Genomic DNA, 27285 nt, shown 5'->3' on the forward strand with positions numbered 1-27285 from the left:
ATACACAATCTGTGGCTGGTTGAATCTGAGGATTCAAACCCTTGGATATGGAGGGTGGGCTATGGGACTGGAGCATACTCGGATTTTGGTATCATCCGCGGGTCCTAGAACCAATCCCCCGCCAATACCAAGGGACGACCGGATTTTCAAAACAATATTTTTTCAACAGGGATGTTTCTATTTTGCAATGTGGTATATCCGCTAGAAATGAAAACACCTCTATTGTTGATGCTTTGTGAAAAACATTCAAATAGTATAGAAATGCATAAGGTGGAAGTAAAATTCTTCCTATAATTCCATGCTCCAGAGATAACTACTAATAATAGATTGACACATATCCTTCTCGACATCTGTAAACATATAGAAGATCATGCTATACATGTGATTCTGAACCCTGGGTCTAATTACTAGGTACAAAGGTTAGTGAGGCTGCTCAGGATGGTAGAGTGGAAAGAAGGAAGGAACCTGGGTCTCTGATGACATCCCTGAGCCACTGAATTAACCAACCCTGGAACCTCCTTTCATAAGACTTCTTGTTGTTTGAGATAATAAATGTCCCTTATTGTTTAAGTCACTTCTAACTGAATTTTGTTACTTCTGCCCCAAACATTCTACTTACTATGTCATTTTCCTAGATAACTCAGCCTATCTATACTTAAGGCAACTAGGTACCTCCATATGTCTTATAATTATAATGAGGTGATACTTGGAACAAAATAAAAGCATATGCATAATGCTGTTACAGCAAGCTAAACCAATAAGCCTTGAAATTCCCATCATCAAATAAGTTAAAATGACTTCAGTTCTGCCAAACCCAATCCATTATACAGGATGGTTTATTTTAAATATGCATGATATTAAGCTGAACCTTACGGGAATTAAGAGCCTAGAAATCCTAAGGAAAATTATGCATTTTAAAAAATGTCAGGTACATAGTTTCTCTACATATGTACTATTACTAGCAGAAACACATTTATTGAGCATTTAGTATGTACCAGTGCTGTGCTGAGTGCTTTACACCGATTAATATAATCACAACAAACTTATGAGGCAGATACTATTACATTCCCATTTTACAAATGAGGAAATTAAGGCATAGAAAGGGTTATCTGCCCCCCCCCCAAATAATCAAGCTCATATGTATGGTGCCATTTATAGGTCCTTTCCTCTCAGTCATTATTTAACCCAATCCAGTCTGGCTTCTCATCCTACCCTTTTCTCCACTGAACTTTCAAGTTCATTAATAAGCTCCATTTTGGTAACTCAGAAGGACACCTTTCAGTCTTTATCATGTTTCACCACTTAACATGATACTCTCTTCTGAGTCTCCTCCCACCTCTCTGACCATTCCATCGTAGTCTTCTTTTGTGGGGTCTCTTCTGAGATTGATTTTTAAATCTGGTGATTTTTAAAGCTTTTTCCTATAGCTTCTTCTCTTCTCCTTTTATACTCTCCCCATAGGTCATTTCATTCATTCCCATAGCTTTAAATAATAATCTATTGATGAGTCCTAAATGTATCTCTAGCCCAGATCTCTATCCCGAGCTTCAAACTAGTATACATAACATCTCCACTTAAAGATCTGAGAACCTCAAACTTAACATGTCCAAAACTAAACTCATCTTCCCTTCTAAATCCACGCTTCTTCCAATGTTCCCTTCTTCTGTGGTACCACTATCCCATCAGTTGCCCAAGCCAGAGAGCTAGTAGTCATCTTTGCCTCCACTGTTTCCCCCTCTCCATCGAATCTATCATCAATTGATTCTACCTTTCAAGTATCTCACGCATCTGCCACCGTTCTCCATGCCCACCGCCATCACATTAGTCCAAGTTACTATCAGCTGTTTGCCAGGGTTACTGCAGTTGCCTATCTGAGCTTCTTGTATCTACTTTTGTCCTCTTCCAATCTATCAATACTTTCCCCCTCTGCAGCCAGGGTAATCTTTTAAAATTGCAAATTTGGGACTTCCCTGGTGGCACAGTTGTTAAGAATCCGTCTGCCAATGCAGGGGACACGGGTTCGAGCCCTGGTCCAGGATGATCCCACATGCCGCGGAGCAGCTAAGCCCACGTGCCACAAATACTGAGCCCGCGTGCCACAACTGCTGAAGCCTGTGCGCCTAGAGCCCGTGCTCTGCAACAAGAGAAGCCACCACAATGAGAAGCCCGCGCACCACAATGAAGAGTAGCCCCCGCTCGCCACAACTAGAGAAAGCCCATGTGAAGCAATGAAGACCCAACACAGCCAAAAATAAATAAGTTAATTAATTAATTAATTTAAAAAACAAAAATGCAAATTTGATCAGGTCAATCACAGACTTAGAATTCTTTAACGGCTTTCCACTGACCTTAGGATAAAGGGCAGAATCTTTTTTTTTTTTTTTGGCCACACTGTGTGGCTTGTGGGATCTTAGTTTCCTGACCAGGGATTGAACCCGGGGCCCCGGCAGTGAAAGTGCCGAGTCCTAACTATTGGACCACCAGGGAATTCCCAAAGTGCAAAATCTTTAAAATGACTTGGAGAGCCCCACAAGATTTTGCACTAGTTTATATCTCCAACCTCACTTCTCACCGCTTCATCTTCCACTCTAGCTAGAATGTACTTCTTTCAAATTCTCTACACACTCTGTTCTCTACACACCACACTCTAGGCCTTCTAACATGCCATTTTTTTAACCTGGAATATTGTCTGTTCCTGTAACCAATATTCCAAACTAGCGAACACCTACACAGCAGTAAGATCTCAACTAGTATGTCATTTCCTCTCTAAATCCCTCAAACTAGGTTAGATCTCCCTGGCAAGTAGATCAGGGCTTAATACATAGTAGGTTCCTAAAAATATTTGTTGACTTGGCTGAGTAGAAAAGAAGACTGGATAGGTATGGAGGGCTTTTTATTTTTAACATCTTTATTGGAGTATAATTGCTTTACAATGGTGTGTTAGTTTCTGCTTTATAACACAGTGAATCAGTTATACATATACATATGTTCCCATATCTCTTCCCTCTTGCATCTCCCTCCCTCCCACCCTCCCTATCCCACCCCTCTAGGTGGTCACAAAGCACTGAGCTGATCTGGTATAGAGGGCTTTGATAGACAAGCAAGTGCTCAGTAAATGTTGAATGAAGGAGTAAATGAGCGGGTGGGTAGAGGAAGAAAGATTTGTTTAATGAACAGTTCTATTTTTTTCCCAATATACTATTAGTACATCTGTGGGAATAATATTGAATATCATTTTATAAAGATGAAAATGTCCAGTTTTAAGATTAGGAGGCAATATTTTAAAATAGGTTCCAAGCTATAACATTTCATTAAAATATGTTCTATAGCTTCCATCATATTAAATCATATAAGAGAAATCTATGAATAACTGTATATCAACAATTTTCTCAGATAATCTAGACAAATTGGACAAATTTCTAAAAACACACAAATTACCAAACTAACTCAAGAGGAACTATAAAATCTCAAAAGACCTGTAAACAAGTAAAGAGATAGAATCTGTTTCCACAACCTCCCAATAAAGAAAAATCTAGGGCCAGATGGCTTCCCTGGTGAATTCTACCAAACATTTAAAGAATCAACACCAATCCTAATAAAACTCTGCCAAAAATATAAGAGGAGGAACATTTCCTAACACATTCTATGAGATCAGCAGTACCCTGGTACCAAAGCCAGCAAAGATACTACAAGAAAAGAAAACTACGGCCCAATATCCCTTATGAATACAGGTGGAAAAATCCTCAACAAAATAATAACAAACCAAATCTAATAGTACATTAAAAGGATTATACACCAAGACCAAGTGGGGTCTATCCCAGGAATTCAAAGGTGGTTCAACATAAGAAAATCAAAGTAGTAATTCATATTAACAGCATAGAGAGGAAAAAACAAATGATCATCTCAATAGATGCAGAAAAAGCATTTGAAACAATTCAACACCCTTTCATGATAAAAATACTCAGCAAGCAGGAGTGGAAAGGAATTTCCCTAACATGATGAAGTGCATTTACCCAAACCTATAGCTAATATCATACTCAATGATGAAGACTGAAAGCTTTCCACTTATGATCAGGAACAAGACAAGGATGTGTGCTTTTTGAAACAAGAGAGAGGTGGTGGTTGAACAACATTGTGAATGCACCAAATGCCCCTGAATTGTATACTTTAAAATAGTTAACCAAGTGCTATATGAATTTCACCTCAATAAAATGATTCATAGCGTGAATCATTTATCCACTTTGGCTTACTGATGTACAAGCGTATTTCCTATGTTTACAGGATAATTTGTAGATGAGTTCTAATTTAGAGATTGCATTATAACACCATGAAAAACAAACTATATTTTCGATTCAAGATAAATGCGAGATAAAGTCCAACTATAAGCCTGAAAACTACCCTTAGGAGAGCCTGCAAGTTTTCCTCTCAAAATTAGAATGTTCTTTTAAAAACTGAAAGCCAGATGGTTTTATATATAAAAGCAAATCTCAATGTTAAATCCATGTGGGATTTAAAAGTTAATTCTGCTGCAGCTGCAGCAGCTGTACCAATCATAACTGCAGCCAATGTGTTTATTTTTCCTTCAGTAATGTTTAGAGCAATGTTTCTCAAAGTGGGAACTTGTTAGAGATGCAAATTCTCAGGCCCTGCCTGAGACCTCCTGAATCAGAAACTCTGGGGTTGAGGGCCAGTAGTCTGTTCTAACAAGGTTTCCAGGTGCACACTCAAGTTTGAGAACCACTGACTAAGACCAATAGTGCAAGTCTATAAGCATCTTCTTACCAGACAGTGCTGTGCCATACACGATGTACTGTTTCTTCGAGTTCTTAATGTGTCAGATTGGAACACCTGTGTATTGCCACTAAGAAGAAAAGGAAAACGTTTGTCATTTAAAATCCATTACAAACATTTTTTAAAGAAACAAGATTTCAAATCCTTAAACAACAATGCCATTGATGTAAATGGCTTCTTTGTGGAGACAGCTGTGCAGATGTAGGAAGTAGAGCACACACACACACACACACACACACACACACACACACACACACACACAAAGTCTTGGTTGGCTGAACCTAAACAACTGTCCATGTAAGGTAAGGAATTCTCAAGCATGCCACGTTACCTCTAATCATGCTACCAAGAATAAATATAATTTATTGTGGCCTTGGAGAGACATCATTTTCTGTGTAAACTTGTAACCAATTTAAATCTATGACTGAAGCTATTACGTGCTAGTACCAACTCCCTATCGACTCCCAAACTTTCACATGAATGAGAGGGATAGCCAGTAGCAGGGGTCGACAGAACTGAGATTTTCAGATACGTTTCATTTGGCCTACTCAGTGTTAAAAATGTTTTTGAATTAGTTGTGCACACTTGGAACAACTATGGAGATTTCACATAAAGAATCCAGATTGCAGATTTCTGGATTCTACTGAAAATTTGCAAGAGTTTGCCACACTGGGCCACATTCCCCCATGGCAACAACGTACTGAAGCTGAGCAGCTGCTGCATGCTGAAGATGGTCCTTGTTTGCCCAGCTTTGAAGGTGCTCACCTGGCGGGCCGCAGCCTGACTTGAGGTTGGGACCCTGAAGAAGTCCTCTTTTCCTTTTTATGTTTTGTTTTTGTTATAACTTAAAAAAATTATTTTATATTGGACTATAGTTGATTTACAATGTTGCGTTAGTTTCAGGTGTACAACAAAGTGATTCAGTTATACATATGTGTGTGTGTATATATATATTCTTTTTCAAATTCTTTTCCCATTTAGGTTATTACAGAATACTGAGCAGAGTTCCCTGTGCTTTACAGTAGTAGGTCTTTGTTGGTTACCTATTTTAAATATAGTCGTGTGTTGTTATAACGTTTTATTTGGAAACTGTTTAAGACAAGAAATTGCAAAAAGAATATAGAGAGTTCTCATGTACCTTTCATCCAGGTTTCCCCAGTGATAATAAGAAAACATCTTTAACATGTTCTTTTCTGCCACCTATATCCAATCAGGTGCCAGGTCTTTTAGGTTTTACCTCTGTGATCTCTCACGTCCATCTTATTCTTTCCAGGCTCCTTGCCAAAAACCAATTCAAAGCATTTTTACTTTTCCACTGACTCTGCAATAGTCTAATTGGTCGGCTCACCTCTGTTCTTTCCCTACTGCAATCAGCTTGCTCTCCTGCTCACAACTTTCAATGACTCTCTTCATCGCCTGCTGAATTCAGTTACATTCTTTCCTATAACTTTCAAAGCCTTCCACAATTTAGCTCCACAGACTTTTGGATTTCATAGACTGGGAAAATTTCAAAACAAAATCTTGGCACAAACATACAGTTGCTACCATTTTCTCTTGCCAAGTAAGGTCATTCTTTGAAAATCTCACCAACTATCAACACCATCATTTCATTTATAAAAGGATATTTTGTTATTTAAAAAAGCAGGGCTATTATTAAAAATAATAATAATAAAGCAAGACTAACAATCTGAGTAAAATACAGTCCTGTCCAGGAAAGTATGCTGTAACTTTTTAAAATCATGGATTGGTAAAATGTCCCCTAGGATCAGCACTGGTCAGCAGATGAACATTTGGGAGCCAGAGATCCAGACAGAGTTGACCAGCATTCTGGAATACACCTATGCTTTCCTACTTCCAAGCCTGGTTCCGTGTCGTTGGAATGCTGTCCAGCTATCTGGCCCCCTTTCTTCCCATCTGCATCCTGTCAATCTGTTAGGGCCCATCTTAAATGCCACCTGTCCAAGAATCTTTCCTGTATCCCTCACCAATTCTGCTGTCACTTTTCACTCCCTTCTCTTAATTACCCTAGCACTTTCTTTCCCTAAGCACATGTCATTCTACCATACGTTGAAGTCTTTTGAGTATTTATTTTCCCTATTAAAAGCTTATTGAGAGGTTCCCTGGTGGCACAGTGGTTAAGAATCCGCCTGCCAATGCAGGGGACACGAGTTCGAGCCCTGGTCCGGAGAGATCCCACATACTGCAGAGCAACTAAACCCGCGAGCCACAACTACTGAGCCCACGTGCCACAACTACTGAAGCCCACACACCTAGAGCCTGTGCTCCGCAACAAGAGAAGCCACCGCAATGAGAAGCCTGCACACCGCAACGAAGAGTAGCCCCCGCTCGCCACAACTAGAGAAAGCCTGCACACAGCAACGAAGACCCAACACAGCCAAAAATAAATACATTAAAAAAAATCTTATTGAGCCTAAATATACATCTTTGCAGAATAGGAACTTGCATATAACAGGCAGTAACTCAATATTTTTTGAGAGGATATACGTACATGTCTAATTTTTACTTCCTTTCCCAGTCATTTTCCCCTACGAGAACAGGAATATATTTTAGCAGTCACTGCTAGGAAGTTGGAGGGAAACGAATGGGTTACATATTTCCACGGTCTTTTGTGTGTGTGTGGGTAATTCTTTTTTGTTTTAATTTTTATTGGGGTATAGTTGATTTACAGTGTTGTGTTAGTTTCACATGTACAGAAAAGTGTATCAGTTATACATATACATATACCCACTCTTTAGATTCTTTTCCCATATAGGCCATTACAGAGTATTGAGTAGAGTTCCCTGTGCTACACAGTACGTCCTTATTAGTTATCTATTTTATATATAGTGGTGTGTATATGTCAACCCCAATCTTCCAATTTATCTCTCCCCCCACCCGGGCTAATTCTTAAGGCTGACAATTATATTCTCCCCTAAATTTTCATCTGCCAATTTTATTTAATAAGACTATAACTGAAAAAAATCATTGAGGCAGCATATATTTCAACTGATATGAGTCACTCAACATGAATTCATAAAATCCTAGGTGATATCTAGAATTAAGTGCTACTTACAATTTGGAAAAAGTGAAAGTAATATAACTAGATAATGTTTAAGTGATCAGTAAGCAGTAATATAACTAGATAATGTTTAAATGATCAGTAAGCAGCTCTGTCTAAACTACAGTATATTTATGCCAGTTATATTCCCAAAGCAATCACTCTTCATGGCCACTATTCTTCTTCCAGGTTTGCACAAGTTTAATAAACCCAATAGTTGGCAAACTTTTTCTGTAAGGGGCCGGACAGTAAATGTTTTGGGCTTGGTGGGCCATACAATCTTCGTTGCAACTACTCAACTCTGCCAGTGTAGTGGGAAAGTGGCCCAAGGACAATAAGTAAACAAATGGGTGTGGCTGTGTTCCAATAAAACTTTATTTACAAAACCAATCAGCAGGCTCAATTTGGCCCCCAGGCAGTAGTTTACCTTTCAAACAAAACTGAGGCAGTAACAGTTTAAATGCAGGGTCAGGCTAGCAGTATTTAAAGGGGGAAGGCACTGGCAGAAATCCACGAATTTAATGTCTAATTCTAATAAGGGCCAGAGAAGTAGAAGAAAAAAAATACTACCTTTAAATAAAGTCACTGACACCGGTATCGAAGTCAGCCAACTAGAGGGGCTAAAGAGTATAAAGAACCAAGAGGTTTAAAACTTTTGACATTGGTATTTTTATTAATACAAGATGAACACAAAACTATGCAGGAACTTCTTAAAAAATAGTGATACTTGTGGGCTTCCCTGGTGGCGCAGTGTTTGAGAGTCCGCCTGCCGATGCAGGGGACACAGGTTCGTGCCCCGGTCTGGGAAGATCCCACGTGCCGCGGAGCGGCTGGGCCCGTGAGCCATGGCCGCTGGGCCTGCGCGTCCGGAGCCTGTGCTCCGCAACGGGAGAGGCCACAACAGTGAGAGGCCCGCGTACAGGAAAAAAAAAAAAAAAAAGTGATACTTGTAGTAAAGAGTTGACATTTAAAGAACAAATTCTGCAAATGCTGCTGCAAGAGAGACTGAAAGTCTTTATATACAGGAAACATCAAGCAAAATTGGAAAATTGCTTGAAACAAGTGCAACAATATTTAGTGAGCTGTGATAGAGGCCAGGCAATGAGTATTAGAGGCCCACCTTAAGGAAAGTGGAAAAGTGAGCAGTGGACATATGCAACTGCAAAGAACTGGGGGGAAATGAATTCAACTAAGGCTCAGTGTAATTCTACTCTAAATTTTTTCTTGTTGATTACATGACCTCGGGCATGTGATATACCATTCCTGTGCTACTTCTTTTTGACAGACAAGAGTCCCTGGACTTGGTCTGCGTTGTGGGTTAACTCCTACTAGATAAATATGCAACTGCCCCTAACCTTTCTGTACAAAATTCACTTCCTGCATCAGGATCTTAAGCCATGGAATTCAACACTGTAACCACGCTCTAAGATGATAAAAGCAAAAATTTCACATCCTTTGCAGAACAAAGCAAAGTATGAAGGGATAACTGGGATCACTCTTTGCTTCCAGGACTTTGAGGATCGGGAAAAGGGGCCTGGTCACCCACCTCCCCCCGCCCCAGCACTTAATATATTAAACAGGATCCACACGTTCCTTCAAATATATATCCTCTGTCATCTACGTATTCGCAAATTGTTCTTCATTTCATAAAGCCTTTCAATAAAATGAACATTCTCAAGTGTTTTCTTCTACTAGCAGAGTGTGTCCATAACAGCTCATTTATTCACACAACAGGATTTAGAGTAGAATCCTGAATTTATAGAATATTCTTGTTCTCAGTACAACATGCAGAGCTGCCTCCACCCTTTATTTTTCTATCTGCCTGTTTAAAAAGGTAATGTATTATTTTCTGGTCACTTAGTTTGCTTTTCATTTTGTTACAGCATATTCTCCCTTAACTCAAATAACCAGAAAGCTGCATCTGTTTAGTTAATCAACTTAGATATTGATTAGTAGTGGACAAAGCACTAGCCTAGGAGTTTGCAGACACAGCTTCCTAGTACTGGCTCTACTACTGACTGACATTTTGGAGATTCATGGGCCTGTTTCCCCATACATTAAACAAGGAAGATAGATCTGGTCTCTTGAGTTCCCTTGTAACAGTGAATGCATTTTTCAGACATTTTTACAATACTGAGAAAACCTTATGATACTGGGATGTGAGATCCAAGATCTCACTTTAAAATTCTATTTTAAGAAATAATAAGCTTAAGTCATGCCAGATCTTTGGATATGTGCAGGAAATACAGTTAACCATCAGTGAGTTAAATCTTTTAAATCTTTTTTCATCAGCAGAGCTCTAAAGAGCCTTTTAGACATTTCCTCCCCCCAACTCCTCCTCGAAAATCCCCACACCATTTAAAAAGCACAAATATACTGCATATCAGTCTATGTGCTGTATGTATACCTGTGCTTTATACATACGAGAAAAAATTTTTCACCCACCAAGAACTAACTAGGGGCAATATTGGCCATTGAGAATGCAAAATTTAGGAGATCAATTTTCGGTGATACCTAAACTTTTTGTTCAAATAAAAGCTAGGTGTAAAAAAGGCCCAAGTTTATTTGCTTGACAACTAGTTCCATTCCAACTGTGCTGAAGGTGAAGGTCAGAAGTGACAAAGCAGCGGAGAGAATGACAAAAATCAGTCATTACAGAAGATCTGGAGGCGAGGGTGGGGAGTGCACAGTTTCTTCAAGAGTGGGTAAGAGATGGGGTGAAGCTAGAAAAAGTCGTGCTCCAAACCAAATGGTTGCTGCTTTCCGGTCGCGATGAACTGTCAGAAGAGGACGTTCAGGTTCCTGTGTGAGCTCGCCCTCCGGTCAGCCCGCCCCACCTCCCCCCACCCCCAGACTGAGGGTGGGATCTTCCGGACACCAGGAACACCGGAGATACCCGCAGAACCTCGATGAATAAAGGGGTGGGAATGCTATTGGAAGTCACTTTTTTGCAGCTCTTGCCACCCTCCACCGCCCCCGCTTGCCTCCTCCAGTATCTCAGTCCTGCTCACCCAAGCCCACTGATCAAAGGGACGCTGTTGGATCTTCTCAGAGTGTTGTCTTCTGTGGTGGTTGAACTCGGCAGCACCTCCAAGCCTAGTTCCATTTTCTCCTGTGCCATGTCCGTGCCGAAGCTTAGTTTGGAGCTCTCAAGGTTTTCTGGCTCCCGTTCATATAAGCACAAGTCAAAGTGAGGAGCTGATGTAGGGAGAGAGGAAAAAGGGGGGGAAAGAGAAGAAAGGAGGAAGCTCTTAGACGAGTGCGTGCTCACTTTTGCAGCCCTACCATCCCCAACACCGGTGGGCACAAAGTGGGGCAGGACTGGCTCCGACCCGCCTAACTCCCAAGCTCGGGGCACCAACACTGAGATCCTCCACCTCCAAGCCTGTAATGAAAATGAGGAATTTATCTTAATCCGTGAATCCTTCTCCTTTATTTCTCTCAGCCAAGGCAACCCCGGGTAAGCCTCTCCGGCCAAAACAAAATCTACAACCTGCAGCCCTGGATAATCATTTGGGCACCGCCCCTCCGCGCATGCGTTCTGGGTCCGGCCCGCTGACGCCTGTTTACCACGCAAGCAATGAGCATTATCGCAGGCGCCTGTGTCATTCTTGCTGGGGGCGCACAGGCAGTGAGGGAGCCGCCTTTCCCCCCCAAACCCGGTTCTCCCTTCGCTCTCCCTAGTGCAGACTCACCTTGGTTGTTCTTCCGCTCCTGTGTTAACCCTGGCGTGGTTTCGTTAACCATTATTTAGGAAAGAAAGAATGGAATAAGGTGTATGGGAGCGCCATCCTTTCTGCCTTAAGTCTAATACCCTGTTTTCTCAGTTTTGGTTAGCCCAGTGTCCCCTTATGACTGAGGCCAACAAGCTTGTAATCTCCCAGGACGAATTTTTCCATCCTGTTAAGACACCCTACACCTTTGCAATTAAAAAAACACTGAAGCCTGGGGGTGTGGGCGGGGACACTTTTAAGTGCTTAGAGACCACCCACTCCCAAAGGGTCCTGGTAAGGCGCTAACACAATTGAACCAATCGCACAAACAAATCATTGTTTTCCGTGTGTGTGTGTTTTACCATAATCATACAGTATATTTTTACAATGAATAAAACCTAGCTGCTCGAAGCTATTCATCTAAGAAAAAAATTGGGGTTAAAGCAGGGAGGCTTATTTTCTTAAAGCAAATATCTCAGAATTTAGTGTACATCCCAGTGTTTCCATTTAACAATGCTGTCATGGCTCGAAACATTCTAAGAACTGCTCTTTTAGAATTTTTCACCACCAGTTAATGAGCCACACTGAGTAGTGAAATCTTAACTCCATGCTAATAATTTTGAAAAACCACACATTTTAGGAACCATATAGAGAACTGGGAGAGAAGGCAAGTGAAACGAGTGAAATGGGAGTTATTAAAATAGTCATAAGGTGGTATAGCACTTTACAGTTTTAAAAAAATGTTTTCACATACTTATCTCAATTGGTTCAATCATTAACCTTGGTCAGCTAATCAGTGGTGAATTTAAAATAATGGGATTATCTTGAGACAGTTCATGACAAGTTCATGTATAACATGAAGTATCATAATCATTCTTCATTCATTCTGAGAATAGACTAAGAAAAGTGTAGTTATATTGGGCAGAATTAGGTTACCTAAACCCCAGACATGAGGACGATTTGGAGTCTCCATTCCTGATATAAGACAGGTTAACAATAGCTACCATTTGGGGGGCACTTATTATGTGCCAGGTACTGTCCTAAGCACTTGAAATATGTGATCGCATTTAATGCTTACAGTAACTCTGTGAGTTAGGCGCCATCACAATGCCCATTTTTCAAAGGAGGAAACCGAAGCCGGGAGGGGTTACTCAAATTACAACTACTAAGTGGCAAAGCCAAGATTCCTCTGCCCTTCTATTTAAGTGAAAAGACAGACCAGGCGCCTCTGGATATTTCTCTGGATACTATTTTTATACCCATAAGTACTCGACAAATACTTATTAGATTATTTTATGAATAAATACAGGTTTAAATAACCTGTCCTTCACAGCTATCCTGTAAAGTAAGTAAATCATTTCTATTTTATAGTTGATAAAATTCCAGAGAGATTAATGGCACATAACTAGGTAGCAGTAGAATCTGGGCTGGTACCAAGATTCCTGAAAGCCACTGCTGAAGTTCCCAGGGTAAGCTGGAAAGTTTATGAAAGATGGCAGCTAAAGCTTAGTAAAGTCAGGGTGACTGCAGAAGGCAATGGTTAAATACAGAACAGAGGGTCAAAACCAAACTGTTTGAATAAGAGATAAATATGGAGTACATCAGAGAACAGGTAGCTCTTACCTCCACTCTACTGCTTATTTTACTTTTCAAAGAGTTTATTACTATTCTTGGCAGGTAATAAGGTTTAATGGATATATTCTGAATGAATAGACCAATCAAATCTCATCATGTCTAAACATTACTGATATCTAAACACAGAGCTTGTGTTTCTAATCCAGCTGGCAGGAAAATATAGGCAATTTAAAGGAAACTATCTAAAAGTGGTTTAAAAACTCTATTATGGTCAGAACACATAAATATTGAGGATTAAAATGACGATTAGGCTTGGCAAGTTTTAATATGGTACAACTGAGTTGAAGAAGCAGGTAAAACTATTTTTGCAAAAGATGAATTTTTTTTATTTTAAATATCCTGGTTATTAAGTTTCCTGTATTTTCTAGGTATGTATGATTAACACAACACAGAGGCCATCTCTCTCCCAGGGTCATTCAAGTGGTGAGGATTAAATGAGTTAATATTTCTAAAGCTCTCAGAATACTGCCTAGCACACAGTAACTGCTACGCAGGTGTTCAATAAAATAAGTAATTCCAGGGCTTCTCTGGTTGCGCAGTGGTTGGGAGTCCGCCTGCCGATGCAGGGAACGCGGGTTCGTGCCCCGAACGAACGCGGGTTCGTGCCCGTCCGGGAGGATCCCTCATGCCGCCAGCGGCTGGGCCCGCGAGCCATGGCCGCTGGGGCCTGCGCGTCCGGAGCCTGTGCTCCGCAACGGGAGAGGCCGCAGAGGTCAGAGGGCCGCGTACCGCAAAAAGAAAAAAAAAAAAAAAGTAATTCCAGGTCTCACACAAGAATTCTGGTTCTGCTACTTGTTCGTCAGGACTTTACCTAATATCATTGAAGCGAAAGGTGCTTGTATAATGGAGACGAGTGTTTCTCACTAACTATATGAACTCTCACTAGATTCACTTTATTTTTACCCCATTGCTTTTGTTTATTCACTTCCCTTTGCATCCCTAGTGCATCCAAATGGATGATCTGAAAAAGAAATCTGCCCCTCCAGACAGAGACAAAGTCGAGGGATTTAAGAAACGAGCGAGGATCACAGAAGTCAGAGCATACGAATTGGGAGCGAAAAAACGTGGAAACCACGTGTTTCTTTTTCCCATGAATACTGGCCCAAAATCCTCCAGAAAGATGATGCTCCAGTATCTCCAAACGATTGGTCCTTTTCAAAATCGAGCGCCAGGGTCCCCGGGCCAATGCACTCAAAAAAGGCTCCGGGCTCCCTGGAAACGCTCCTCCCCTTTGGAGGAAGTTTGCCGGGCGGGGCTCCCACGCATGCTCCGTGCCCGCGGGCCCATTGGCGCGGCCGCTGGGCGCGTGCGCAGGACCCGATGGGTCCCCGGACGCGGAAGACCTGGCACGGCGGAGGTTCCCGCTTTTGAGGCGTGAGAGGCGGCAGGTTGTAGAATTTGGTCTTGGCCCCGAGGGGTTCCCCCGGGCCATTAGAACCCAAGACAGGAGAAGGAGGCACCGCGGCGGCGGCTGGTCGAACCCCCACCTGTCCTCCAGGCAGGGAGGGGGGGCGAGGAGAGGAGAAGCACCGATCGCAGGGCTGAGGAGCCTCCGGACCGGGTCCCGGAGCATGGGGGACTGGACCGGGTCCCCGAGCATGGGGAGCTGGAGTCTCCGAGGCTGCCCGGCCGGGCCCTGCCCGACTGTCAGCTCCTCGGTGCTAGTGCTGCCCGGGCAGCTGGGGTGTCTGTAGCCCGGCCCCGCTTGAGGTCGTTGGCCAAAAGATAGCAGCATGAGTGCCGCCGCTGCCTAGTTTCCCCCCCGTCCTTCTCTGCTCCCTCCTTTCTCTCTCCTCTTCCCCATACTTCGTCCTTCTTCTTTCACTCCCCCCGCTCCTCTTTTCCCTCCACCCTACCCTCCTCCTTTCCCCCGTCTTCTTTTCCCCCTTCTGTCCTCCTCCTTTTACCCTCTTTGTCTTCCTGCTTTTCCATCTATCCTTTTTCCCTCCCTCTTGCTCTTTTACGTCCTCCTTCCATCCCTCTCCTTACTCGTTCCTCTTCCTTTATCCTGTCACCGTCCACCACGACCTCTCCGTCCTCCTCCCCTCCCTCATCCTCATCCTCCTTCCCTCCTCCTCCTCTCCTGCTTTTCTCCGCCCCCGCCCCCAAGCCTCCGCCCCTTAGCCCCCGCCCCCAACTGCCAGTCCCCAGCAGCTCAGTCCTGCAGTGAGAGTCTTGGGAGTCCATAGCTAAGCACCAGGAGCTGAGCACTGTCCGCCGTGCCTGCCTGCAAGTCTCCGACATGGCTCAGGAGAAAATGGAGCTGGACTTGGAGTCTGACACATCTGATGGGGTCACCCTGAGGAGAGCCAACAGCGCTCCCCTGATCCAAGGGCTCAGGTGAGCACGGTTGGGGAGGATGGAGTGCAGGGTTCAGGGGCTCCTCGACCCCCTGCAAGCAGTCTTCCTTCCCTCAAGTGAGAGTTGGAGCTCATTTGGGTCCTCCATGCTGAGGGGGTGGGGACTTGTTTGCTTGACAGTAACTTGGGTCCCAAGGTGGAGTGAAAGTTTGACCCCAAACTCTGGGAAGTGTGGGGAAAATGGGGCCCTCTCTACCTGGGGCTCTGTTGGCCCACTGTAAAAGAAACTACAAGAAGCTTCTGGCTCTTCTAACAAGTTGCTTGCCCTGCCTAATTTACACCACTGAATGTCAGACTGAAGACCCTGGAACTAGGATTGCAACTTGACACCTGCGTCTAAGAGTTGCTATTTCTAAGCTTAGTTTAGGAACCCTGGCATTAACACAGGTTTACTTCAATAAATCACAGTTTATCTAATAACTTGTAATTAAATGGCATATTCATGTCCTATTAAGTGACTGGGATTTGTCATAATGTTTTCAGATCCTAAAACTGCCTGAAACGCATTCTGGTCAATAAAAAAAGAAGGGTGGCATGTCAGTGAAAGCACAGGTTTTGGAAAATAATCGCAAGAATTGACCCTTGAATTTTAGCGTAAGGTCTTGTGTTTTCATGTGAATTAAGTCACCAGAGGGTCTATTTTAAGGTAGACTCTTGTGATAGTGAAGGTTAGGTTGGCAGACGTCTTGAGCCTATTACATTTCACTTTTTGTAAGTGGGCAATTCATCTTAGAGCCAATTCGTGAGACCCTGTAGAAATGGAATGACTCCAAAAAAAAGGGGATGGGAGTAGAATTAGCCAAAAACACTAATCAGGCACAGTGAAGGCGAAGGAAGAGGTAATCCTTGTCTGTCAAACTGATTATAATATCTTTATTTTAGGGAAAAAGCAGATTCACCTTTTTTTTATATTTCAAAACTGAGGGAATGGTGGAGTGACTCTTTGCTTTTCTAATGCTGTCCTCAGCTCTACATTTATTTTTGACACTATAGGAATAAACTGGTCTTTTCTGGTTGTCTTTTTGAATCTCATAAGCCAGCAATTGCTGGGGACTGGGGTGAGCCTGTTGACCTGCATTTAGACTGTTGTAGAAATAACATGCTGGGTTTTTTTGAATCATGATTTAAGTAATTATTTGAAAGGTAGCATGATGCGACAGAAGAAGGAGTGAGGCGACCAGGCCTAGTCCCAGTTTTCTCCCTAACTGGCTGTGATCAGGAATGAGTCACTTAGCCTTGTTGAGTCTCTGTTTTCTCATTTAAAATTTCAGAGAGCTGGATTAGGTGATCTCCACGGTCCCTTGAAGCCCAATCCAGTTCAGCCCTGAAAATCCTTCTTGACCTCTTGTCCTGGGCATGGCACTCTGCTAGGGACTGCAGGGATGACCAAAACACCTCTACCAAGGGGTTTAAACCACATGCACACTTTCCTTTAATAAAAAAGTCGGTGTCTCAAGAAACATCTGATTTCCCATTGTGCTCCCACCCAATGCAAAGGAGGGAATGATCGCATTAGGTTTGTGGAATGAAGAGGGGCTTTGTGGAGGGTCTGGCATTTTCGATGGGTGTTGAAGGAGAGGAAGGGTTTGGACAGATGGTGGTGGGAGGGAAGGCATTTGAGGCAGAAGGGGCAACAGTAGCAAGATTGCAGGTGTGCTGATGTAGTTGGACAGCAGGGTTCCAAAGTAGAACACATGTTTAGGTCAATAGTGGGAGATGTGCTGATAGGGCTCCCACTGGACATCAGGGCTCCCCAGCCCTTTTCAAGTCACAGCACATGTAGAAAGCAGTAACAATTGCGGGTAGGTCCTCTGGGGTAAACAGATGAGGCTGCCAGTGTCTGGTGGTAACCGGTCTGGGGGCGTGAGTTCTGCCCAGAAGGAGCTGGAGACAACCAGTCTGGAGCTCCGCCCCATACCTCTCCTAGCCGGCCCCCAAGCCGGAGGAGATCAGTATCAGCCAACCTGTAATCCACAGCACACCACTCCGGAAGCTCTGAAGAGGAGGAGGACGGTGAGAAAGTGCTACATTGTATGAAATGAGGAGCCCTTGTCGATTTCACTGTTAACCAGAGAGCTGGCGTTAATACAGTCGAAGGATATCTTATATGAGAAGACATTAATCATTTTATCTTTTATTTTTCAGTGACCTTTCCCAGGTTTTTCAACCTTACATGTTTAGAACTCGGAGGAATAGTACAACCATCATGAGCCGTCACAGCTTGGTAAGTATAGGAGTAAGTATCATCAGTAGTTGGGATCGGGGGAAGCACTTGCAAATGTAGTTCTTTCTTGAGATGATGTGCTCTGCACCATTGCTTACAAAAGAAACAAATGATATTACCTGTCTTGTTTACTGCTTATGCTATGGCTATTTTTAGCTTTTGGTGCAAAAAGGAAACCTGGTTAGAATTTTTTCTTGGCTGTGGGACTAGGTATTTTTAAACATTGTTCCTTGTTTTTTGTCACTACTTGCATATGGTAGTGAGGTAAGTCAGGATTAACTTCTAATTATAACTGAGAACAGTGGTCTTTATTTGTCCTAGGATGCAAAAATCATGTATATGGTAGCAGAGTGTTTATTTTTGTTGGACAGTGCTATCCATTCAAAGTAAAGTCTATTTGAAAATGCTTGGATTTGTATTCCAGTAGAGGTGCTGATGGTGACTGGTCTATATAGCCAGAGCCATCAGGGAACAATTTTTTAGTTGGTTGGTTGTGTTGGGAGAAATTATGTTGAGGTTTTTACATAGTAGCCCTTCACATGTGGAGCCCACTTATCCGGTAATTGCAGTGCCCTGGAAGATATGAGATGTAAGCAAATAGACCTCTAAATGGCTGAACCAGATTTCCATAGACTGTGCACAAAGGTTCATCAGTTTATTTATAGGAGGGGCTCTCTGACCTCTGAATCATCTAAAATTTATGCACAATTATAATAAGCTTCCAACCCAGTAGTGTGTGAGAAGCAGCAAATCAGAAGAGGTACATTTGGGTTAAAGGTTTATTAGCAGCAAGGGAGGAGAGGGGAAAACTGAAAAGCGGACAGAGGTTCTTACAAAATCAGCCGGTGGGTTGGTCTTAGGGCTGAGAGCCTGTTAATAGACCCTGAGGGTGTCACTGGCGTTGAACTGTAAAATAATTGATGTTCCTACAGATACCTGGGTCATTAACCTTTCCTTAAATTATAGTAATACCTACACTCATATGGTATTTTACATGTTACAAAGTACTTTCACACATTTAATTCTCATAGCAACCCCTGTGAAGTAGGCAGGGCAAAAGATGTTTTTCCCAGTTAAAAGAGGCAACAGCTAAGACTGAGCCGATCTAAGTAACTTGCTCCGAATCACACAGTTAGTAAGTGGCAGAGCTGGGACTAGAATAGAGATCTTCCAGTGCCATTCTGTTTGGTCAAATCTGTTTAAGAAATGGGGGTGGGGAATATAACACTTTTAAGAAAGATTTCCAGCTGAAGTGGCTACAGATACTTCAAGGGGGAAATGGTAGCTCTCTGGAGATTTCGTTTACTGCCCCTTCTTCCCTGAGCATACTAGAACATAGAACTACTCGTTTTTGCTGTATATGTGAAAAATGTTTCTATATGTTCTACAGCGTGTTCTGATCTCAACAGCATAGCAAGGAAGGGAAAATGATTTTGCCCCTCTGAACTTCACTTGGCTCTTTTCTAAGATGTGAAGATTCTTATCAACTCTGGCGGGGTGCATCTCTCATTAATAGCCTTTCTTCTGGCTCTACTAAAATGCATGCAGACTGAAATGGAAAGGGCTGGGGGGGGAGGGCGGGGCTGAAGAAAGAGATGTGCAGAACTAGGACCTTCATTATTAACTGATTAGATAGAAAGGCAGGGAGAAGAGGACTGCAGTGACTGAGATTTTGTTTCTTGGTGACCAGGGGGAAAAGTGTTGCCTTTATTCTGGGTAGAGAAATAAGAGGAATTGGTCGTTTGAAGGGAAAAAAGATAACATTCTTTCCAGGCATGTTGGGTTCAAGGTGCCAGTGGTCCCATGCTGTTCTCCAAAGCAATATTCAGAAATCTTCTCAGAAACGACAATCATCCTGCCTCACCCCCTTTCACTTTCAGCAGATGACCCTTCTCACTTCTCAGAGAAGGCAGACACCTCTCTTCCATAACCGGCAGCTTTCTTCTCCTGGAAGCGTCTTTCCCTTCACATGGGGGGCTTTCTGCTAATGGTTGGGAATTTGTCGGACTCCCCTGTGCCTTTGCTTAGTCTGTCGTCTCTGCTCTATCTTGTGTCCTCACAGTCTCTTCCTTGCTGGCTATTTCCCTCCCTCCTTCTTCTCCCGGCTCACACGTCTCATATCTGGAAGACAAGCTTCTCTTCTTTTTCATACGTCTGTCTTTCCCTTTTTCCCTTCCTCTCTCCGAGCTTTTTCAAAGTTTAATCCACACTCAACTGCCTCTGACTCCTTGCCAACAATTCAGCCAGTTTATAATCTCACTACATCTACCACAACTCCATTTAAAAACCATGCTGCTAAAGTCCCCAGTGTCAGGGGCCTCTGTTCTGGTCCCATTTAAGCCCTTTGCTCTAATTTCACACCATTAACTGGCGCCTCCTTGAGGTTCTTGGCTTTTTGCTCAGCCCATCCATTGCTCTTGTTGCTGGTACTGGACACAGCTCTGCTGTTCTCTGTCCCTCTTGCGGGTCTACTCTCCAGTTCTGTCTCAAATCGACGAGTTGTGGGTGATATAGATGTACCATCTAAGCTTGTGGCTTTCTCCACAGTCAGCTTCTGGCAATCCGTACTTTGGCTTTCCTGATTATTTCGTTGCCTTTGGGGTTTCTTTTGTTCCCTGACTGACATGTTCATGCTCTCTGCCACAGTATCCTGATGGAGTCTTTCCTGCCTTACTTACTTGCCTAGTAGCTTAGCATTTTTCAAATGACCTTATCAAGAGTTCACCAGCAAACATATATTACTTTCATAATGGAAAAAAATACTTTTGGAAAGGAATTTACTGGTAAAGTTTTTCTTGTTTCAAAGCCTAGGAGAGGAAGAAGTAAAAGAAAAGGGTGGGAAATGAAGGGATCTCTTTTGAGGTAAAATCTTATCTTAGTGGATAACTTTAAAAAAATTTCACCAGAATTAGCTTTTGCCTAAAAACCTTAGAGCAGTTTATCATCACCATTTTATACTGCTCACTACATGAGTATTTTTTAAAGTTTGAATAGGATAGGGTCTCTTGTAGCAGGATAATTGTCATATTTGGTTTTATAGTATTACAGATTCATTTTCATTTCATCATGGAATAAATAGCAGTTGTTTACATTATGGCTATAGACTCTCCCCCCCACCAACCAGCAACTGAGTAAGATATTGATATAAATTGTACCTTACATTTCATGATCAGATTATGATGATTTTGAAGGAACATAATTTGGCCCCCAAGTCATTTCATCTTTGCGTTATTAAAAAATGATCTAAGGGAAAGCAACAGTTATCTTAAAAATGCACCTTGCCTCTACATTGATTTTTTTTCTGAACTAGTAAGCTTTGTGGTGATAGCATTAGTGATCGAATTTTAGAATTGACTTAGATCACGCAAGTAAAATCTCCTTATTGCAGTTTTAAAGTGTTTTCGATAAACATTAATCATAGACAATATATTATATTGGGCTTATTTGCTTGTCTTCCTCCGTCAGTGCATTGGTAATAAAAATGAATAGAATCAGTGTTTTTGCTTTCCCTTCGTATAGAGTTCCTTATTTTAGATAAGTGGGGTAATGGCTATTTCTAAGACCTGGAGTCTTTTTTTACATAAACGTACAGGGCTCTGCATTCATTTTGGGAAAAATGTTAAAGTCAGTGCCTGTCTAGCGACAGATGGTGCTTTGAGGTTGGACACCTGGTGTACTTTCTAAAGACTGAATGTACTCGTGGGTCATTTCAAATAGGATAAAATGTTGAAACATTAGTTGCTGAATGGCTCTCAGTTTACTTACCTTTGCCTGCTTAGGAGAGGAAGACTAAAGCATTGTTTTCCAACCAGGAAATGCACAATTACTTGCTTCTTGGCTTTTGCCAGAGATGAAGGTTTTCAAGGGTTAAAATTATAATCAGTCATAATTCTTGTAACCAAATTTCTTTATCAATTACATTGTGATCAAAAAAAACCCTGAATGTACTGCCTCTCTAGTGCATTAATGTTCAGTGATTTAAAGAGCTCGATTTCTAAGAAGAATATGAAAAATTATCTAGGAAGAGGTTGTACACTGGCACTGACAGCAGGCCGCTGCTTTGTGATTCAGAAAATAGTAAATGTTTACTTCTTCCTTCCAGTTGCTGTCACCCTCACCTAATCGGATTCCTAGCAGCAGACTGCTTCAAATCAAAAGGGTAAATTTTACTTACTGGCTCAGATCTGTAATTTTCTGCATTTTACGTTTTGATTTTATTTTCATTTTGCAGATTTAGATATTAAAAATGAGTCAGGCTGCCACTCTGGTTAGTTGTGGACAGGTTCAAATTCTTCTGAGTGGGCAGATAAAATACAGATGTGGCACAGGTGACAGTCTTAAAATGTCAGTCCCGGTGTACTGTGATAATGTCAAATGAGGCAGAAAAGTCCTTTTCATTTTCTTTGAAATAGAGAACTGTGTGGATAAATTTTACGTTTTCAGCACATGTTTGCCTTTGCAGGAGGAAGGCATGGATATGATGAACAGAGAAACTGCACATGAAAGGTTAGTGCCTCACAAGAACAGGGTGTGGCCAAAGGTATGTCTTGTTTATGAGCACTAATGGCCATTCATTTTTGTCTGTTTTAGAGAAGTGCAAACTGCAATGCAGATAAGCCAATCATGGGATGAGAGCTTGAGCCTGGTAAAGTTTTCACATATCTGCTTGTTTTTTATTTTCTAGAACCCGCTGTATCGTTCATTGGCTTCATTCATTTTTTTCATTTACCTCTTGCCCTCCTGTTTCCACATTTGAATTCAGTGTTTTTGATCTCTGCTTTCCCACCAGAATATGAGGTTGCAACTTTTTAGAGTCTATACATTTCTGCTCTAAAAATGTAGGCCTATTTGTGTAGTAAAGAAGAACTGTGATGTGTTGAGTTGTGAATTATGAGGAAATAACACTTTCTATTTACAGAGTGATAGTGATTTTGACAAGCCAGAGAAATTATATTCTCCTAAAAGGATTGACTTCACTCCAGTTTCTCCAGCACCATCACCCACCAGAGGATTTGGAAAGGTAGGTTCATTGACAAGATATTAACTCTCTTTCACACACTGACCTGTTTACTCTCTAAAATACACACACACACACACACACACACACACACACCTCAATTTTGATGAATCACCTCAATTTTGATGAATTCAATCACCTCAATTTTGATGAATTCAATGACTGGAAGGAAAATTAATAAAAGTCTATAGTAGTAATTTGAAAAAAATCTATCAATCTATCCATCTGTCTATCTATCTATCTATCTATGTATTCTCTCATAAACATGTATGAGAGACAGATAGGTAAGCAATTCTAAGGATGCTGTTGTTGTCATTTTGATAAGAACCTTTTGAAAACTGGAGCACTAGAAGTATTTTAATATGTTTTTCCCTAGCAGTGTTTTTCACCATCCTTACAAATGTTTGTGAGCAGCAGCGGGCTACCACCAAGTCCCGTTCCTAGTCCAAGACGCTTTTCCAGGTAAGTAAACCTGCTTTTTAAATGTGGTTGAAAGGCTGTTCATTAAATTTGTCTCTTTGGTGAACTTTTCCCCCAACATTTTATTATGGAAATTTTCAAACAGCAAAACTGAAAGAATTTCACAGTGAACATCCCTATACCTACCACCTATATATTCTGCCATTAACATTTTACCATATTTATTTTTTGAGGCTTATGCCAGTTTATGTTCAGAGGGGACACACACACTTGAAAATATATTCTTTATAAGGATAAGGAAAAAAAATTTTTTAATTGTAGACCAGTCAAAATCCCAAACAACTTATTAATAAGGTTTATCCTTTTTTTTTTAAACTATTGTGGATATTTTGTCTTAGAAAACGAGTGTTTTTTTTTTTTTTTCTGTACGCGGGCGTCTCACTGTTGTGGCCTCTCCCGTTGTGGAGCACAGGCTCCAGATGCGCAGGCTCAGCGGCCATGGCTCACGGGCCCAGCCGCTCCGTGGCACGTGGGATCTTCCCGGACCGGGGCACGAACCCGTGTCCCCTGCATCGGCAGGTGGACTCTCAACCACTGCACCACCAGGGAAGCCCAGAAAACAAGTTTTTAAAATAGCTTAAAATGCCATGTTATTCCAGATTGTCATATGCCAGGTCAGATCACGTACTCAACCTACAACACAGACGTTGTCCATTTCTCCCTATGTATCCGTCAATTTTATTGATTTGCCAGAAGTACTCTAATGTCATCCTGTTTGTTTATTCTTTAAAGCAGGAGAAGCCAGAGTCCAGTCAAGTGCATTAGGCCCAGTGTTCTTGGTCCTCTTAAAAGAAAAGGTATGTGTCATCCCCTTCTGCTATTAAACATAGTCCAGCTTGAGTTACAAATTAGCATTTCTGTCTGAAATGAGTTCAAGGCATGACTCCTTTCTTCTAAAGAAATAGTGAAATATTCTTTCCAATGTATGCTTTACTGATTCTAAATTCTGGGAATTAGTTATTTGATACTGTCTATATTTTTTTATACTTCATAACTGAATCTTATTCAGATATTCATAATATCAATATATATTCCAGAAATTTTGCCTCTCAGTGATCTGAATATAAAAGAGATGTAAGTTGATACATTGCAGAAATATGTGTTAATGTCATAGCAAATAAGTCCATACACATGCTGTATGCTCAAATATAAGTCACCACCAAATGACGCCTCCCATTTGAGTCTCTATAGGGTTTTTGATATGATAGGGTACTCTTGTGTGTGTGGTTTATAAGAAATACACTTTATTTTTTTTAAATTAATATTTTTATTGAAGTAGAGTTGATTTACAATGCTGTGCCAATCTCTGCTGTACAGCAAAGTGACTCAGTTATACACAGACAGACATTCTTTTTTTATATTCTTTTCCATTATGATTTATCCCAGGATAATGAATATAGTTCCCTGTGCTCTACAGTAGGACCTTGTTGTTTATCCATTCTATGTGTAATAGTTTGCATCTACTAACCCCAAACTCCCAAGGGGTGCTCTCTTAATTACCTTATTTTAAACCACAAAGCACTGAACGAAAATGATCTCACTCAGTGCTAGTTTTAGATGCTTATAGAGGGCACCCAATGGAGTCTATTAAAAAAAAAGGCAAAGAAATTTAACACGGGTTTAGTCATTATTCCTGGGGATATGACCACATGATTACAAGTGTTGGATGTCATTTTAAGTGAGAGTTTTAATGATCATTTTAAAAAAGCAATTCAGTAAGTGGTTTTTTTTGTGCAGATCACCTCTGAAGCTAGTAAACAAATCAACTCTTCTAATGTTAGGTAAACAGATACTTGCAGCTTCGGCGAAGACTTTCCAGTGGTATAGCATCATACACAGATTCAAAAAGTGCTATATTTCAGACAACTTAAAATTAAAGATGGTGTGCTGTGGGGAATAGATGCTGATACAGTGACAGTATTTGTATTTAGTGAATAAATTTTATTTTATAAACTAATAGTCTTTTTCCTTAACGCTGCAAGGAATTATTTACAATCCGAAGAACCTTCTCAGGAGCTATTATGTGAAAATAAAACTTGGAAATTAAAGCTAGTATAGTTATTAGTATTAATTTTAAATATGTTGTAGGAAGTTGATGGAATGTAATATGGTTGTTCAGTTTCAAAGCTATTCCAAAATATACCAGCAGATGGAGGGATTCCTTGCTAAAAAGGGCTAAAGTCTTTTGCTAATGAGGTGTTGAAAGCCCGGCAGCAGCTTTGAAAAGCCGCATGTTAAAGCATGGAAAAAAGCAAATGAAAACATAACCTTTCTTGAATTGCAGTAATTTTCAGAATAGCTCCAGAGGAAAGATAATATGAATTAATTAATAATATGGGGAAAAATGAATGTTGCATTTGTTCTTCCTTGATCTTTTTCCATCATAAGAATCTTGTAGAGGTTTAAGTTCATGGTTGCTCATTTCTTAATGGAGTGTAGATAGGCCCATGAATTAAATTGTCTTTAACGTTCAGTTTTAAAGCTCAGATAAAGAGCTTTGAAACCAAGGTATGTGCATGTTTTAAATCATAGCTTATTTGGAAAGGGGCTTTTCTGTCTAATTTAGGGTTGTTAGTCTGTGCACTCCCAGTGGCAAAATGTTAAGCATTATTTCTTCTGATGCAAAGTTTTTCCATTCCCAGTTCTGAGAAAATCTGTAGGATTGAAGTAGCCAGTACAACATCAATTTTGTGAATTAATTAATAATTGCTTTCAGTTACAGATGTGCTTTCAAACTTATATTTTCTAATCTTCATTTTCACTAAGTAGCCTAAAGCAACCTTTGATTTATATGCTCTTTATCAGACTGCATGCCTTTGAATCCGTTTGACTTCAACTCAGGAAATGTTCTGACATTAAGATATATAAAATCAAGAGTCTTTACTAATCATCTAGCATAAATTATTATTCACCGTGAGCTTCAGCTCTTGGGGGATACTTTATTTCTGCTGTAGTTATTAGTCTTGATTCATTTTGCCTAATGCAATCAGTGTTCTACTTTTCTATTAAAGAACCTGACTATATGGGCAGCAGACTACATACAATAAATGAGAAGGTAGTTTTAGGGCTGCTGACTTTTTTTTTTGCGGTACATGGGCCTCTCACTGTTGTGGCCTCTCCCGTTGCGGAGCACAGGCTCCGGACGCGCAGGCTCAGCGGCCATGGCTCACGGGCCTAGCTGCTCCGCGGCATGTGGGATCTTCCCGGACCGGGGCACGAACCCGTGTCCCCTGCATCGGCAGGCGGACTCTCAACCACTGCGCCACCAGGGAAGCCCCGGCTGCTGACTTTTTAGTTGAGTTTATGTGGCAGTATATTTCTTCTACATTAAAGCACATGGGAAAATAGCTTTCAAGTAACAGTTTGAAGTATTCCGATCTTTGGTTAAACAAAGATCACCCCATTTTAGCAGCAAGCCTGTATCTGTAAAATTGCTTTATGGTAGCATCATCTCTTTCTGTTTTAGGTGAAATGGAGACCGAAAGCCAGCCCAAGAGGCTCTTCCAAGGCACTACCACTATGCTGTCTCCGGAGGCTGCACAATTGTCTGATCTCAGTTCATGGTAAAAAATGAAATAAAATCCAAAGGATACTAGGGAATGATGTATTTGAAAAGAACTGCAGCAGCAAAAGTATATTGGGATCATTTAAAACATATTCAACTTTTTATCCATGCTCCCTAGAGGTGAAATCTCCATGGAGATGGAGACAGTGTGAGAAACCAGATCGTTTGAAAGTCACCAGGACTTCCTTTGGAAGTGCGTGTATCTTTTTGGCACCTTCACCTTCATGCCTAGCTCCTGTTAGGTCAGCCTCTCAGTAGGTGCTAATAGTGTGGGAGAGTGTCAACAGCTGGATGGCATGAGAAGGAGCTTCTGGGTTGCCCTGGGTAATATGCCTTGATTGTAGCTGCTCTGCCTGCATTTTGTATTATATCCTTTTAACTTAGCAGAGAACACCAGCATTCTCTTAAGCATGGCATTTTCTAAATAGCACTATCTGTTGTT

The 27285-nt window shown here is 41.3% G+C and overlaps 2 protein-coding genes across 19 annotated transcripts in view; one reads left to right on the top strand and one right to left on the bottom strand.

The window, feature by feature from the left end:
- LOC132513053 (P2R1A-PPP2R2A-interacting phosphatase regulator 1-like) overlaps positions 1-11098 on the bottom strand; it is a 43120-nt gene extending 32022 nt beyond the window's left edge. The window contains 2 exon segments of the mRNA XM_060137268.1: positions 4783-4861; positions 10861-11098. Coding sequence (XP_059993251.1) covers positions 4783-4861; positions 10861-10970 — 189 coding nt within the window. The 5' untranslated portion in view covers positions 10971-11098.
- Positions 11099-14526: 3428 nt separating this feature from the next.
- Positions 14527-27285, top strand: part of PABIR2 (PABIR family member 2) — an 80508-nt gene continuing 67749 nt past the window's right edge. For 10 of the 18 annotated variants that reach the window (XR_009538496.1, XM_060137965.1, XM_060137969.1 and 7 more), the window contains exons 1-9: positions 14527-15537; positions 17703-17781; positions 21884-21940; positions 22244-22287; positions 22372-22426; positions 22700-22801; positions 23175-23260; positions 24011-24075; positions 26745-26841. Coding sequence is in view for 17 of the 18 variants with exons in the window: in XM_060137965.1 (XP_059993948.1) it covers positions 15440-15537; positions 17703-17781; positions 21884-21940; positions 22244-22287; positions 22372-22426; positions 22700-22801; positions 23175-23260; positions 24011-24075; positions 26745-26841 (683 nt within the window). In the remaining variant the exon portion in view is untranslated. The remainder of the gene's footprint in view (positions 15538-17702; positions 17782-21883; positions 21941-22243; positions 22288-22371; positions 22427-22699; positions 22802-23174; positions 23261-24010; positions 24076-26744; positions 26842-27285) is intronic. The other 8 variants (XM_060137967.1, XM_060137963.1, XM_060137971.1 and 5 more) reach the window with 3 other exon arrangements.

Source organism: Lagenorhynchus albirostris, chromosome X, assembly GCF_949774975.1.
Source record: "Lagenorhynchus albirostris chromosome X, mLagAlb1.1, whole genome shotgun sequence".
NCBI lineage: Eukaryota > Metazoa > Chordata > Mammalia > Artiodactyla > Delphinidae > Lagenorhynchus > Lagenorhynchus albirostris.